Raw genomic sequence first — 16114 nt, forward strand, 5'->3', positions numbered from 1 at the left:
ATGCTGCCCTGTTTTGGCCCCGCGCGAGCTCTTTCCGGTCTACCAGAAATGGCTAGCTTGCTAGCTAGCCCTAGAAAACCTCGTGCGAAAAACACAATAGAAATGGACAGTAATAATCACAGTATGACGATCAGTTCAGGTGGCCATATGGATGATGGATCTATCTTCTATCAGTGTGTGTTGACTGTTGTGCCAAGCACAAATAGCAAGCATGGAATTCATAGCAAAATGAAATCCAATTCGAGGTCAGCTTGGATTGGGTGAGCATGGTTCAATCGAAAATATACTACTTCAGCTTTCAAAAAAAGAAAATATACTACTTTGTAAACTATTTTGATCTACATACCACAACATGTGAAAAAAAAATTTAAGATTTTTGCCATATGCAGTGCCTAAGGACAAAGATACAGCTTTGCATGTCTAGTGACATCACAATATGTAGTTTTGGCCTTGTGCACTGCCTATAAAGTAGATGCTCAAGCTACTTACAAGCAAGCATTGTATCCAGTGATTCCAAAAAACACATAAGTACATCAATCCCAATGATATGAGCGCAGCAAGATCACTGCTACAAAAACCCAGCAATCGAACAGCACATTAGACATCACACGAGCACAGAAAATATTGCCATGATTAAGCAACGCAACTAGTCACAATTCACGGTGACGATGCATGAACAAACAAACGACTACAATTACCATTCTTGCAATTCGCGAGGAGGAACTAGAATTAACAACGCAGCAAAAAAGGGTAAAAAAATCAAGATGATCAGCTGTATATACAGATCGATCCCTCTCAAACTCTCAAACTCCTGTCCTCGGCCCTCCTAATTCGGACCCACTAATCATCATCATCACACCCGTCTCAACAACGCAATCATTCATAGAACAATCCAAAAAAATTCAACAGAAACAGATTCCAAAAAAACTACTGGAACTAGCAACAAGTTTTGCTCTTGCACTGGCTTGGCTTGCTTCACTTGCTTCTTGCACGAAAGCTTGCGCTCCGTCTGCATGATTGACGCCACCGTTTCCTCCAGCCAATCATCCTAACCCCAATCCGGTGACAGCTCAGGGCGATCCTCCCGCGAGCAAGATAGCAAAATTCTAAGCTCTAACATCTATTGGATGCGGATGCTAGCTGCCAGAAAGATGCGGTCATGGCGGCGGATTCGGAGCTCGTCATCATGTTGTCGCGGGAGCTTACTGTGAGCTGTTGTTGCCATGGTTCTCCTCCCCGCTGTCGTCGCCGTCCTCCTCGTTGCCGCCGCCTTCGCCGCCGTGCTGCTGGTCCCCTTCAGGCTGCTGGTGCTGCTGCTGGTCCTCGCTTCCGCCGCGGTTGTATGCATTGAGCCCCGCGAGCATGCCTATGTTGGTGTCCGACATGCCGCCGCCGCCGCCGCCTCCAGCGCTGCTGGGGTAGCTGGCCCGGGACATGAACTGCAGAGGCGCCTGCACGGTGGCGGTCCCGCCGCCGCCGCCGCTGAAGGACCACATGGGCTGCTCCGCCGGCCGCGCCGCGGCGGCCGAGCTAGCGGACACGGGCAGCATCCAGAACCCGCCGGATGGCGCCGCGGCGTTGGGCCCCACGGCCCACATTGCGGCGGACGGCGGCGGTGGCGGCGTCGCCGCCTGCTGCTCGCGCGCCTTGGGCGCGCTCGGATCTTGGCGGTCGTCGTCCTCCTTGAACAGGTCCTCCCGGTAGCGCTTCCGCATGTAGGCGTCACCTGCGCTGGGGTCCTGCTGCTGCGGCGGGAGGAGGTGGTGGTGGTAGCCCATCATGGCGGACATGTCGTGCGGCCCCGGAGCCGCCTGGTGGTGGTGCGGGTGGAGCGCGAGCGCCGGGAACGGCGCGGCGCGGGTGGGGTTGGCGGCGGCGGCGGCTCCCGAGCGGATGGAGATGTTGAGCGAGGAGTAGTTGGCCGGGATGGTGCCGGTGCCAGTGGCCGCGAGGATGGCGGGCTCCGCCTGCTGCAGCAGCCACTCGATGGTCTCGCCGTCGGACTTATGGCCGAGCTCGCGGGTGAGCTGGAACACCCGCGCCGCGCACAGCGCGGGCATCCGAATCCGCCGGCCCCGGCCGTCCACCTTGGTGTGGCGGTCCTTGGACGGCCGCTTCGCCACCACGGGCCCCGCCGCGGGGGCCGCAGCAGGCACGAGCGCCTTCTTGTCGGCGCCCGCGGCCGACGATGGCTGCGCCTGCTCGGGGACGGGAGCGATAGCTAGCGCGCCCGCGAACGGGGACGGCTGCTGCTGCTGCGGCGGCACTCCGGAGTTGGACCCCGCCGGGCCGGCGTAGTAGAAAGGGTGGTGGTCGCCCGCGCGGCCACCACTCGCGCCGCCAGCAGCGGCAGTCGCCCCGGCGCTGTTGCTACTCGACGGCGCCCCGCCCCCTCCTCCCCCGCCGCCGCCGTGGTCCATGCTCCCACGCCTCCCGGCAAAGGAGCAAAGGCACCAAAGAACCTTCCTTTACAGGCAGGGGCGCGCCCGAATGGAAAGGCGGCGCCTTTGGGTTCCGGAGGCCGCGTGACGCGGTGTGGCGGCGGCCGGAGGCAGGGCGGAGGAGGAGGGGGGCAGGGAGCACGTGCAGGGCACGCACGGCAAGGTGGGGGAGGGGGAGGGGGAAGGCGGCGCGGGGTGGGGCGGGGGTGGGGTTGGGAGGGAAGGGGGAGGAGCCAAGGGGGAGCGGGGAGCAGGGAGAGGGAGAGAGAGAGAGAGAGAGAGAGAGAGAGGGGGACAGACAAGGGAAGGATGGCCGGGTGGGGTTGCGGCCTTTGCTTATTCTTGTTTATGCGGCCTTTTCGGCATTTCTATAAAACCCTAGAGCAGATATTGGGTGGCGTCGCCTCTCGTTTTCACATTCCCACTTTCGCTTCATTTTGATTGGTCGACAGACCAGTCCGAATTTCCATCCTCAAAAGTGGGGTGAAGTTTGTTTCTAAACAAAAAAAAAAACATGATGCCTTCAAAATTCAATAGACCTCCTTTAAAATATAAAAAACTAGGTTGGTTATAATATCACTCACATACATCTCAGGAGACGCCTGTATGTAAAAAAGGATCACAATTAACGCAATGTATTAACATGAGCGACTCGTCGACGGTCATATTATTAGAAAAAATGCTTACCAAAACTCTTCTATTACGACGAACGTATCATCTAGTAACATCGGTCAAAGTTAGGAAGTCACACATTTCTTCTATAATAATGAATAACTGATTAGCTAAGTCGATAGAAGTTACAAAGTATTACGTTTCTTCTATTACGACAAACAACTGTAACGAAAACTTGTCGTTTAGCAACATCAATCGAAGTTAGGAAATAGAACATAACAACAACGGAAAATGTGTCACTTAGCAACGTCGATTGAAGTTAGGAAGTAGTAGATTTCTTCTAATATAATGAATAACCAGAACAGAAAAGTATCACTTAGCAAGATCGATCGAAGTTAGGAGGTACATTTCTTCTAAATGTGTCGCTTAGCAACGTGGGTCAAAGTTATGAACATAAAAGTGTCACTTGGCAACGTCGATCCAAGTTAGGAAGTTTGGCATACTACGACATGCTATGATCTGGACTCGAGTCTTTTCTTTGGATTTTTCACCACATTCAATTTCGCTCTCGTCATAGTTTTAGGTGCTAGGCCGTTCACCCGTATACAATGCATGGCGACAAATTATGTCATCCCAGTTCCTATGTTTACCATCCTAATACACATTTTTTTTATTACAAGGACGTTGTCATATTTTGTAGCAATACATTGTGAAGAATTATGGCATTACCTTTTTAAGAAAAATCTTGGCATATAATTTTTACATTTCCAAACAAATATTTATAAGAATAACCAAATTTTAATCAAAATATAGTGTATTTGTGACCGGTTGAAGTAACTCGGGGAAGCCTTGCTCCAGCAAGAGAGCCTAGTAGTAGTAACTTAGAATTCTTCGTATGATAGATAAAATTGAAAAGATGACAAAAGTTTGAGGAACCGAATATTTCCGCCACGGTTTTGGCGGCACCCTTTCCCTCTCTTTTTTCCCTGCTTTTGGGTTTCCGCAGGGTCCTTTTTAATTTGTTTTGGAGGGAAGACCTGAGGCGCGGCCGTGAGAAAAGAGCGGGAGGAGTAGGCCACCCGTGGGTCCTCGGAATGATGGACGCGGAGCAAAGAAATGTCAAGCAAGCGGGATCGGAGTCCAGGCCTCCCGCTCCCCTCCCTGCTTTTCCGCCCTTTGCGCCAGGCACGGCCAAAAGCCTCTGCACAAGCCCCACATGCGATGCGCCCACGCCAGTACGTGCACCACACCTTGCAGCAAACCTTCAGGGCTGAGGCTCTATATTATATATATATATATATATATATAATCTATTTTACCGTAACGACTCCCATACATGTTTCTTACGATACCGTATCTGAACCGAACGAAAAGTATATATATATATAGAGTAAAAGTATATGATCATAGTAGAATAGGAACGTAGCAACAGGTTCTAAAAATATTTATTGCGCTGGGATGGATGGTTCAGCAAGAGTCTAATTGCAGTGGCACGCAGCTAGCTAATCGTGATTCGTGACGGGGAAGATTCAAACGGCAGAGGTCAGAGAGGTAGGGAAGAAGACAGAACTACAGAAGTGTGTGGGGGGGCATCAGGAAGGCTTGCATGTTTTTCACATGTGGCTCCCCCCTCCAGTATTTTTTTGCATTTGCATTATGGATGGCTACTTGGGCATATTTGGTGGTAACTGGTAAAAACTAACTTACATAATGCTCATGCATGCAGCATGCGCGTGTTTTTCACGAGGGCGTTTTCACCTTTTTGTGGTGGTTGTTGTTGGTGTTGGTGTTGGTGTTGAATTCCCCCCCCCCCCCCCTCTCTCTCTGTCCTCTTTTCACTTTTGTGGTAGGTGCTGGTGCGTTTCTGAAGAAGGGAAACTAATCGGAATGCATGGAAAACTACTTGAGGGTTCAAATGAAGCGTGTTCCAATTCCAACTTTTCGAAATCATTCAGTAAAATACAAGATGGCTGTCGAAAAAATAAACAGAATATAATAAGCTGTTTGCTTTGTTTGTGCATAATAATTGGCGCATGTATGTGGTAAAGCTGGCGACGAGACGGCTATAGAGAGGAGGAGCTGAGAGTATGAGCCAGCCAATGAGTGGCAGCTAGATGGAGGGAGGGAGCGTGTTGTAAAACCTTTGCGCATGATTGAGCGGAGTGGAGTGGTTTTGTGGTGTGGATGGAATTGAAAGAGGTTGGGTCGGGGCGGGGGACACTGCAGGTGGGGGGTGTCAGACCGGGGAGCATCTAATGCTGCTGACAGCTCATCCACCCCCCAACAGCACCAACCCCAACCCTGGCCTTCTCTCTCTCTCTCTTTGTAGTAGTATCTCCTCTGGCTCCCTGTTCTTCCCCCTCTCTCTCTCTCTCTCTCTCTCTCTCTCGTGTCCCGTACGGTGGCTGCCTTGTGTGTAGTGTATGCGGTATGCCTGTACAACTATACAGCCACCCTGTACCGTACGACCATTTTCTACACAGAGCAGTAGGCTATTTTTATAATCTCTTGATAAATATATAAACTCATACGGAACCCTTTTTTTCTCTCCAAACCTGATTGCCAAAACAGGGTAAAGCCGGTGCTAGTGCCTGGATCCATTGGTGGCACTATGCTACACTAACTGGAACCTGACAGCAAACACATGCATAAAGAAAAAGGCACGGTGGGAGCCAAGGAATATCTGCTGTCTTTGTGAGTACACATATATTAAGCGAAAGCGAGTACTAATCTTTACCACGGCGGCGATGATTAAACAAGCTGATCGCGCAGAATGTCTTTTACCCGCGCATAACGTGGCGGAATACTTTATGCTAGTTTCGTTAGAAAGGAAATACCACAATAGCCTAGCAGCAGCGGCGCTGATGATGAGGGGGCGAGGGAAACACGTACGTCGAGTAAACAAAAGGAGGGGCAGGACAGGAATACTACATACAGGGGGAAGGGAAGGGGTCTCCTGCCAGTCAACTCCAGGCTGGCCCCACCCGCCCGCATTAAACAACCAATGGCGAGCGGCTCTGTGGTGGGCTGCCACTGTAGCAGCAGCGCGAGGAGGATCCACACCTGCGCTGCGCTGGGCGAGCCACCATCCCGTGACGATGCACGCAGGCTTGCGCTCGCCATGAGCCAGCCTGCCCGTCCATGATCCGGAGGAGGAGGGTAAAAGTGCAAGCGAAAATGCAGGCCAGGCCCCGTTTAAATGCACTTCAAATTCCAAATTTTTACACTCTCTCTCCATCACATCAATTTTGGGACACATGCATGAAGCAGTAAATATATGTAAAAAAAATAACTAATTGCACAGTTTAATTGTACATCACGAGACGAATCTTTTGAGCCTAATTAGTCCATGATTAGATAAAATTTATCAAATACAAACGAAAACGTTACAGTATCACTATTGCAACTTTGTTGCAATCTAAACAAGGCCCCAGTAAAGAATGTGGGGAGGTCAGGTGATTATCCTCCAGCCAGCGCGGCCACGTTCCACGGTTCTCAGCTTCAAACGGACAGAGTTTAACCGCGTCCCGCTGGTACAGCACTTTACTTCGGTTGGGCAATTGGTCGTCGGGCTGTTCCTATCGAAGGCACGGCCGCCAGCTGGCCAAAGCAGAGGTCAAACGCCATGGCAGCTGCCTGAGAGGTGCGAAGGAGACCATGCGAGGACTGATGACTCGCTCACTTGGGGTCTGGGTCTGGCCGCTCGCACTTTTGTTGACTTCACGTCTGCACAGGCGGGGCGGGGGTTGCTGGCCGTCAACGAGCCTTATCGTCGCGCCCGGCCGCGACCGCCTTTTATTACCGCACCCGTACTTTAATTTACCACCCCCAGGTCGATCCGGATCGCCTGCGCCGTCCCCATCATGTGGTCAACGCTGCAGCGCCACTGGAATCTTTCTTTTTTTTTTTCACCCCCTCCTCTCCTCTCCTATCCTGCTGCAAGTTGGCCAGAGGGCGGACATGCTCTGTCATTCCAAGATTTCCTCTTTCTCTCTCTCTCTTTCATTTTCCTTTTCGATAAAGGCTGGCGTTAAGGTTTCAGTGACCACCCTTAACGCCCGCCAAGGTGAGAGTTTGGAACGCGGCCGGTCTCCATCCATGCCGCACACCGACCGCGGCGAAGGCCACCACCATGGCACCATCGGGTGACCGGTCAGCGCCGGATCGGCAGGCAAGCTAGCTGCGCACGTGATCGACCGGCCCAGCCTAGGTGCACGTACTACGTGCCTAGTAGCTGCTACTGACGAACGGGACCGGTAAAAAAGAATAAGAGAGTAAAGTTTACAGCGCTGAGAGGCAGAAGAGAGAAAAGAGTGCATGTGCAGAGGAGCAGCGAGCGTGCGCGGGCGGAGATCTTTTTTACTGCCATTTTGGTACCGCTTTCAAAACTTTACCGCGCTGCAGAGCAGTTCTAGTACTGCATGTGCTGATGGCTGCTGCTCGCCGAGCTCGGTGTTCCCCCCCCCCGCGCAAAGTTACCACGCGAGTTCTGGAATCCGAACTCGGATTCGAGCGCCAAAATCCCAAAATTCATACAATCGCCGCCAAGGCGTTTGATAGGCTGCACAAAGCAGGTTGTCTTTTTTTCCTCTCTCCTCATTTTGGGGACAATGGCACTGCATTGCATCGAGGATCTCCTGCTCCTGCTCCTCCTCCTAGGGCTAGGGCGAGGGCTGGCTAGAGTGGCCGGGCAGCAACAGCCTCCCCCTACCACTGTTGGCCGGCTGGCACGAGAGGAGCAGACCGCAAGGCTTGCAGCGGCTTGGGCAGCAGCACCCCCACCCAGCAGGGCGTGGCTGTGACCGTGATCCAGGGTGACGCTCCCGAGGGGAAAAGAAGATGCGGCGTATGATTGGTTGCACTGCATGCAGCGGCGACGGGGACCATTGGTGGCGGGGTGGGTGCTACTCGTGCTCCCCTCCTCCTGATGATTGATGACGTGGACACACGGACGGAGGGACCTGCCCTCCTCCCTGCTGCTCTGGTGGACCGTGCGCGTGCTAACGTCTCGAGTACTGGGACTGGGCCTACGGAGATGGGGGCCCACAAGAATGTGCTTGGGCCGGAACACATTGTCTCTTCCTAGGATTACAAACAATACCTTATTCTCTTTTTTTTTTTGCCCCCCCGAGGGTAAGATTACGAGCCTTCTCACGGAGCACGTATTTATATTAGGAGGGGAGATGAACAGATATGGACATGCCTTTTTCCGAATGGGCGCCTCCCTCAAAATTAAGTCAAAAGCAACAGAAGAAAAAAAAATCAGGTGAGGTGCTGTCAGATGGATCCCCACACGTACTGCATGCGATCGTCAGCCTCCTGCGCCTGGCAAAGAATTGAACTTTGGCACGGAGCGGCGCTGCCGTGCCAACTACCGCCGAGGCCTGCGTTACATCGTGCAAGTGCATGCAGGTCTTGCGTGCACGCCGCGCTGCTGCCCGTACACCGGCGGACCGTGCATATATGGCAGGACGATGCCACACTCCGTGGGAAAAGGTTGTGCGTGCAGAAAGGCGACAAGACGTGGAGCAGCCGCCTCCCGAGCCGCGCCTGCCTTGTCAATCCGGTCTCTTGGCCAAGCCCAGCCCAGGCATCTTCTTCTGGGTTGATCAGAACAAGGGTCAGCAGCTTTACACGCACGTACGTTCATGTTCAGTTCAACGGATCGAACCTGCAATAATTATCTTTTATACGTACGAACTCGACGGATACGTAGGAGCTGAGCTAATAGCTTGTCACGACAGGACGATGCGGGCCGCTGGGTGGGAACTCAATGGTTTGATCGGCTGCTGTACGTCTGTTCACGGCGATGCCTGGGACTACTACGAAGGAAAAAGGCTCTGCCGCTCTCTTCAACGAACGGGCCCGGTCGCCAGCGCGCTGGCCTGGCCCAGTGGAGAGTGGGGGCCCATCCACACGTGTTCTCTTTTGGCCCGGCGGGCGGGCTGGTTCAACACAAGTCTTGAGTGATGACGCGGCATTGAGATTTGAGAATGGAAGAAGCGGGCGTCAGGGTCCGTCGAGGCCGGATCCGCGGCTTATCCATCGGCCAACTTTTGGATCGAACAGCAAAAGAGTTCTTCAGTGTTCATTTCTGGGTATATTGGTATTGGGCCGCCCTCCTCGATAACCATTTCCATTTCCATCTCCACAACCACCTGACCCAGCCCAGGTTGTCTAACGGACCACATTATTAGAGTCGCGGCTCCTTTTTTCTGGATTTATTTTAGCATACGTGAAACCAGATGCTAAAGTTAAATAGTGGCATTTCCTGTCAAAGCAAATGTTGTGTCAATTACTGAATCGACAAATAATCTCTAATTACCAAGACCATATCAGACAGCAAGCCTATACTCCGGTTAGCTAACCCTAAACCTCACATCTTTATTTACAAACGGATGCCTCCGTTCCGTTTTATTTATTTATACGCCGAGAATTGAGATCACCACGAAAATCTCTTGGCGGCGCCGCGGGCGTGCCCGGAGTGGCGCGACCAGACCAGGATGAGTAGTGACGTCACGGAAGCCTTCGCGCCGCAGGCGGTTAGCAGCTGACGAGTGGGGCCCTTCCATTTCGCTGTTGCCGTTCTAGTCTAGCGGAAAAAAATAATAACGCGGCCGCATTTGTTTTTTAGACTGTTTGTTCCGCCTCCAAATTCCACCCAGCCATTTCTTCGTCTCGGCTTCTCCTCCCCAAATCGACCCGGCCACCGCTCTTCGTCCCCGTCTCCTCGTCGCGCCGCCCGGATCCAGCTGCGCCTCCGGGACGCCCTACCAGCGCGAGTTCCTACGGACCAGCGGTGAGCCGGCGGTAGGGTTGCGGTCCGGGAATTGATCCGGGGGACGAGTAGGCGCGGGCAGCGGTGGCGCCTGGCATGGCGGGGGCGCCCGGGGTGGGGCCGGGCGGCGGCGCCGGAGGCGGCGCCGCGGCGGGGCTCAAGACCTACTTCAAGACCCCCGAGGGGAGGTACAAGCTGCAGTACGAGAAGACGCACTCCGCCGTCCTGCACTACAGCCACGGCGGCAAGACCGTCTCGCAGGTACGGTGGCCGACGCCGGTGCCTTCTGCTGCTAGGGGATCTAGGTGGGTGCCTGGTGGCGTGGGGAAATCAAGTTGGTGCAGTGAGATGATTTTTTGTTTTGGTTTTACTGCTAACCCGATTTTGGTTGGGTTCGGGATTGGTTTAAAGCAAAGTTGAAGTAGATTTCGTGTCCTTTGGCATCTGTGCTGGGTGCTCCACAGTAGGAGTAGAATTAGCGCTGCCGTTAACTTGCTTATTAGGCAATTTAGTTTTAGCTGTTAAGCTTCATGGGTAAAGTTGTGCTTCTGTTTGGTTTTAGTATGACTTGAGGCTTTATTGTAGTGAAGAAGCAGTATTGAACTATTGATAACTTTTGTTGGTTTATTTCTCAAATTTTCATATATATTTAGGGCTTCTGCTTGTGTTTCTGATCAGTAGCATGGTTTATGGTGGCCATTGGTTTCCATTGTCACAGCTGACAGCGGCGATAGCTTATTTATTAAGAAATTGATAAATTCAGGACTGACTTCATTTCAATGAGCTTCTGTATTGATAATTATTTTTGTTGTTCTGAAAACAAATGATGATTGGTTTTGATTGTCACAGTTGACAGTGGCATACCTCAAGGAGAAGCCTGCTAGCCAGGGCTCTCAGCCATCAACACCAAGCTCCAGCAGTGGGATGCGATCTGCGGCAGCAAGGTTGCTGGGCAGTGGGAACGGTAGCAAGGCACTTAGCTTTGGTGGGGGCAACGGTGCAAACCGGGCTGTTGCTGGAAGCAGCCGTTTAGGAGGAGGCCTCGGTACATCTACGAACCTTGGTGGATCACAAGGGGTGACAAATTATGATGGCAAGGGTACATACATTGTCTTCAATGCTGCTGATACACTATTCATTAGTGATCTCAATTCACAGGAGAAGGTATTCAGTCTTTTTACTGGATGCAAGCTACAAACAGGTTTTGGTGTCTTGCTATTTTCTGATCAGCTGGTTACTTGCACTAGGATCCAATAAAGTCCATCCATTTCAGCAACTCAAACCCACTGTGCCATGCATTCGACCCAGAGGCCAAAGAGGGGCATGACCTGATCATTGGGATGGGATCAGGGGATGGTTAGTGGAATTGATTACCTGAAACCCCGTTATGCTTCAAGCTGGACTGTGCATAAATATGAGGCCTCTATTTCATTTTCTTTTCTTTTGTGGACTATCGTGCAGTCTATTCAATGTCGCTGAGGCAACAGTTACAAGATCCTGGAAGAAAGCCTGTGGCAGCTCAACATTATAATAAGGGTGATAAAGACGGCTCCTCCAATGGCAGGTATGTTTGAATATTGACTATTAATTCGAATGCTATAGATGATACATATGATCTTTTGAATTTATGTATATCGACATTGTTCATAACTATTTAGATTTCATATTTGATTACATTACTATCCCGTGATTTAGCTATCTAAAGTTTGATATTAATGCAATATATGCAGAACATTCTGTGGTTATAGTCCTTGTAGATGCCTATCTTGCTCTATTTATTTAACTTACTAGTTCTCTAATTAACATTTGGAAATAAATGTTTTGCAGTCGGTGCACATCTGTTGCATGGGTGCCAGAGCGTGAAGGCATTTTCGTCGTTAGCCATTCTGATGGAAATTTGTATGTTTATGATAAAGTGAGCAGCTGCTAGTTATCGGATAATATTTGTTAAGACTTTGTTTTGGTTGATTTGAATTGACATTCTATCTTCTTGTATTCAGAACAAGGATGGGAACACAGACTGTACATTTCCAGCTGTGAAGGATCAATCCCAGTTTATGGTTGTACATGCAAAGTCGAGTAAGGTATTTTTAGTTCATCCATGGCTGCTTTCCTAAAGTGCATTACTTTGGTGAAGCAAGATGTTTTAGCATCAGTTAATATAGTAAAAGGTTGCTCCTTTTGGCTCTGTTGGCATGAATTTGCAGACTGTTCAACTCTTCAACTATTCTAACTTCGACAGTGTAACAGCGTTCTAACTTTAAATCTTCCTTAACAATGGACACTCTTATTCTTCATTCATGAATCATGGAAATAGCAATGTTAGCTGCTAAACGGTGATAACTACCATAGAATTTTCCTGTCATTCAAAATTGCACACAACGGCACAAATCTCAAGTATATGAGAGCACTGCATCTAAAACATTCCAGGGCAGACTACCAATGCCTAAGTTTCCGAACTAAAATATAAAAACTATCCTTTAAGCGTTAGTTTTTTACTTAATTGATCACATGCATTTCAGAGTTTGCTTCTAGCATTCAGCATCATTTTTGGTAGAATGCTGTATGTCTCAAGCACTATGTATTTGTACTGCCTCCACCTATGCACTGTTATTGGTTTTGATCACTAGATGTAGAATCTATTTTGCTACAACAACTTTAGTGTAGGGTTCTATGAATTTATTGTTAAAGTATCTTAGAAATACTCCTGCCTGACATTTGACAAGAGTTCTGATCAAGGTATAAAACATTATTGGCCTTGAAATGTGGCACCATAATTAACTGGGATTTATGTCATGAATAAACATTACAGAGCAACCCAGTTGCTAGATGGCATATCTGTCAAGGTTCGATCAATGCAATTTCCTTTTCACCAGATGGCGCATACTTGGCGACTGTTGGGAGAGATGGTACTTGCTTTGCCTTAGGCATCTTAAATTTTTTTCTTTTATCTCATCATAGGGTCCATCTATCTTTCTGCTTAATCTATCATTGATGAACAATGTGCAGGTTATTTGAGAGTTTTTGATTTTTCAAAGGAACAACTAATATTTGGTGGAAGAAGTTATTATGGTGCACTGCTGTGTTGCACTTGGAGGTAAGTGTGAATGACTTGTGCAGTTAGAATTGTTTGACATCTATACCCTTACCCTCATGCATTTGCCTTGTTATTTCACTTCTATCATCATGCATCTACATCATTGGCTTCTTGAGTTCTTATTGGCTATTTTAAACATTTCAATGAATCTAGTTGTAGCTCTTTCTGACGAAGTCTTCTTGAACTCTATTGCTTATAGTCTCAAAAAGCATATCTATTGAGTAGTATAAAGAAGTGCTGTTATTGTGTCCTTAAAAGTTTTTTTTAATCTTCTATCTGCTTATTTGATGTTTTGTGGTACTTGCCACTTGCCAGTCATACCTGTTCCGCTTGGCAACTAAATTTGCTGAGTGCTGTTGCTCAACCTCAATTCTCACAGCTTGAAATATGTTGCTACTGGAACATCTAATAATTGTTGATTGACTTCCATCAGCTATAGATCCTTCATGCTTGTTGGAATATGTGTCTTTTTATATGATCTGAACTATATAGTTCCGGATGTCCACCTTACTTCATGTATGGTCTAATTACATAAGTAATACACTGTGAATCATAACAATACTTTTGTAGCATAGTTTTATTTCTTAAAATTATCTTTTGCTCAGTATCATGGTTAAATAATCTAGTTTCAGTGAAGTTGCATCTTGCTTCATTCTGTTGATTATTTCTGATCACTGATTTTTTATCTGCAAATTGTTTCGCACTATTATATGGGTTTGTCACAATAAATAACATTTCAACCTCTGACCTAATCTTATGTACTGTGTGTCTACAGCTCAGATGGAAAATATCTATTAACAGGTGGTGAAGATGATCTTGTGCAGGTATGGAGCATGGATGACAGAAAGATCGTTGCATGGGGTGAAGGACATAATTCCTGGGTAATGGTTTCTCCTGCAATAATTTTTCTCAATGTCCCCTGTCAAACTTGTTCATTGAGGATGGGGCTATTTTTATTCTGGTGGCAGGTTAGTGGAGTTGCTTTTGATTCATATTGGTCCCCACCAAGTTCTGATGGAAATGGAGAAAATGTCTATCGCTTTGGTTCTGTTGGTCAGGTATGCCAAGTTTATATAGCTGGGAGCTTTAGTTTGACTAAATATTACAGCACAAATGTTGTGTATTGTGATCATGTGATAATTGTGACAAGCTCTACAGAAGGCTTAGATACTGGATTTTTTTAAAAAAAATAATAGCTGACACCTGAAATTGCAAGACCTTTCTTTCCATTATCTTCCCTTGCCGGACCTTTTCAGACCTTATATTAATGAGACTGGGCAGATTTGTGCAGTCCACTGTGCGTTGGTTTGATCAATTAGTTTTATTTTTCTAGAGCATAGGAGTTAAAAAAAAAATTCAGTTCTGAGAGTCTTATTTTTTCACGGCTTTTTGAAATGTTTTCTGTGTATGTAAGTAAACTTAAGTATTGGGGGCATTTTCCTTGTTATATTCTTGTTTGGAACATGAAGTTGATTTGGCTAGAACCTTTTTGGTTTGATATCATTTCTTGAGCATACTATCACATGCTTAAATATAGCCAATTGACATTTTGCTTACGGCATGATTTATTCCTGGAGTAAATTTCCATTGTGACAAGAGTAAATTTCCATTGTGACATACTTGTAGGACACCCAACTGCTTCTGTGGGACCTGGCGCTTGATGAGATTGTTGTCCCACTACGTCATCCTTCAAGTGCCTCCCCGACATTTAGCGGTGGGAGTCCTGCGCATTGGGAGAATGCTTGCCCTCCAACAGGTGTTCTCCAGCCTTCTCCAAGAATGCGAGATGTCCCAAAGCTCTCGCCCCTTGTTGCCCACCGAGTACACGCTGATCCCCTCTCTGGTCTGGTGTTCACTAATGAATCAATCCTCACCATCTGTCGTGAGGGCCTCATCAAAATCTGGGCCAGACCAGACCAGAGTGAAAACAACCAGCAATCAAATTCTTCTGAATTCATTCTAGGCAGCCCTGTTCCAAAGGATAGGGTGATCACATCTTCCAATAAAGCAGGCTCCAGCTTCAAGAAACCATCGTCTGTTCTTGTCACATGACGAACCTGCAGGATGTTCCTTGTGGGCATTTTTCGACAGGATGTTCATTGTGGGTGTTTTCCTCTGCTTACCCTGGTCATCGGTGGTCATGTTTCTTAGCAGCACCGTGTTTGTGGGGGAGAAGTTCTCAAAAGAAGGCCGCGGGTGGAGGAAAGCATTTGTTTATAGATGTTCCCGGGCTTACAGAAATGCCAGTGTTGCCAGTTGTGTGGCGCGCAAAAGAATAATGGAATATGCTCTTGTACAGATACATATACTTAATGATAAAATTGTATAAATTTATTGTGTGTGTTCCATATAATTCAGTAGCCACCAAAAGATGATGGGATGGCCACGTATCCATTTTAGCTGGTGGTTTGGTGGTATCCTTCCTAAGGTTTATCACTTTCTAGGAGACCTGTAAATTATGAAGTATGAACCATTATTGTTTAAAGAATACTTCGGTCTCTCTTCGTGTATTACTATTCTTTTTCTCCTTTCTTCAATTATAGTGGAAACCATCATCGAGACTCGTAGGATATTTCTGAATGATATTGATGATTTATCTAATCTTGTGATCATAGTGGATTATAGTTATACCCATTCTGGAATATACATGTGGGCTTTCTGTGCGGAAGAAATTTTGATGACTGCCTTGGTGCCTTTAAGAAGGAATTTGCACACATTTGAAGCTCGAATCCTGGAACGTAGATGATGATATTGCACCTGCCCTAGGACATTAAACTCTGTGTTTATTGTCGGCTTAAATCCGAATTTCTCAACTGCCTGATCTCTGTGTTACTGTTGATCATCGGATGCCACTACTGTTTTTTAAGATATCAAATGTCAGTTCAATTAGGATGCATATTTTCTCTAACTCTTAAGCGTGCCTTTTGGTGGTCGGATACCTGAATTCCAGTCAATCGTTGCATGCCAAGTGAAGTATATGCAAAAATTACGAATCTTCAAAAAGGAAAGCATATCCAAGACTTTATCCTTTATTTTTTTCTTTTTATAGTCACTCTAATGGATATGAAATCCATAAGAAACTTGTTGGGGTGTAACCTCTTAGCGACTCGCTACATCGGAACCCGGGTGCGGTGTTAAATGGGCAAGGGCCGGGTCGCCATCCCCCCAACGGCACGTTGTATTGTG

The 16114-nt window shown here is 48.0% G+C and overlaps 2 protein-coding genes across 3 annotated transcripts; one reads left to right on the plus strand and one right to left on the minus strand.

The window, feature by feature from the left end:
• Positions 1-617: 617 nt before the first annotated feature.
• Positions 618-2617, minus strand: LOC112886477 (transcription factor PCF3-like). The gene has a single exon (XM_025952383.1). It carries the CDS (start codon positions 2418-2420, stop codon positions 1203-1205), a length of 1218 nt encoding a protein of 405 aa, XP_025808168.1. The 5' UTR covers positions 2421-2617; the 3' UTR covers positions 618-1202.
• Positions 2618-9687: 7070 nt separating this feature from the next.
• LOC112886123 (WD repeat-containing protein 20-like) lies at positions 9688-15441 on the plus strand. 2 transcript variants are annotated; one of them, XM_025951911.1, is made up of 11 exons: positions 9688-10092; positions 10681-10995; positions 11079-11187; positions 11293-11395; positions 11659-11746; positions 11832-11915; positions 12644-12740; positions 12841-12928; positions 13704-13809; positions 13897-13986; positions 14555-15441. In XM_025951911.1, exons 1-11 carry the CDS (start codon positions 9928-9930, stop codon positions 14978-14980), a joined length of 1671 nt encoding a protein of 556 aa, XP_025807696.1. In that variant the 5' UTR covers positions 9688-9927; the 3' UTR covers positions 14981-15441. The 2 variants fall into 2 exon arrangements, with proteins under 2 accessions (XP_025807696.1, XP_025807697.1); XM_025951912.1 differs by having other exon boundaries at positions 10021-10136.
• Positions 15442-16114: the final 673 nt, after the last annotated feature.

Source organism: Panicum hallii, chromosome 3 (genome assembly GCF_002211085.1).
Source record: "Panicum hallii strain FIL2 chromosome 3, PHallii_v3.1, whole genome shotgun sequence".
Classification (NCBI taxonomy): Eukaryota; Viridiplantae; Streptophyta; class Magnoliopsida; order Poales; family Poaceae; genus Panicum; species Panicum hallii.

What these genes read in the sequence shown, in the direction of transcription:
- LOC112886477 (XM_025952383.1), bottom strand. Translation starts at nt 2,420, where the DNA reads ATGGACCACGGCGGCGGCGGGGGAGGAGGGGGCGGGGCGCCGTCGAGT.
- LOC112886123 (XM_025951911.1), top strand. Translation starts at nt 9,928, where the DNA reads ATGGCGGGGGCGCCCGGGGTGGGGCCGGGCGGCGGCGCCGGAGGCGGC. An exon ending in GACGGCTCCTCCAATGGCAG is followed by an intron (nt 11,396 to 11,658) that starts GTATGTTTGAAT and finishes AATGTTTTGCAG; the next exon opens with TCGGTGCACATCTGTTGCAT. An exon ending in GGCGACTGTTGGGAGAGATG is followed by an intron (nt 12,741 to 12,840) that starts GTACTTGCTTTG and finishes AACAATGTGCAG; the next exon opens with GTTATTTGAGAGTTTTTGAT.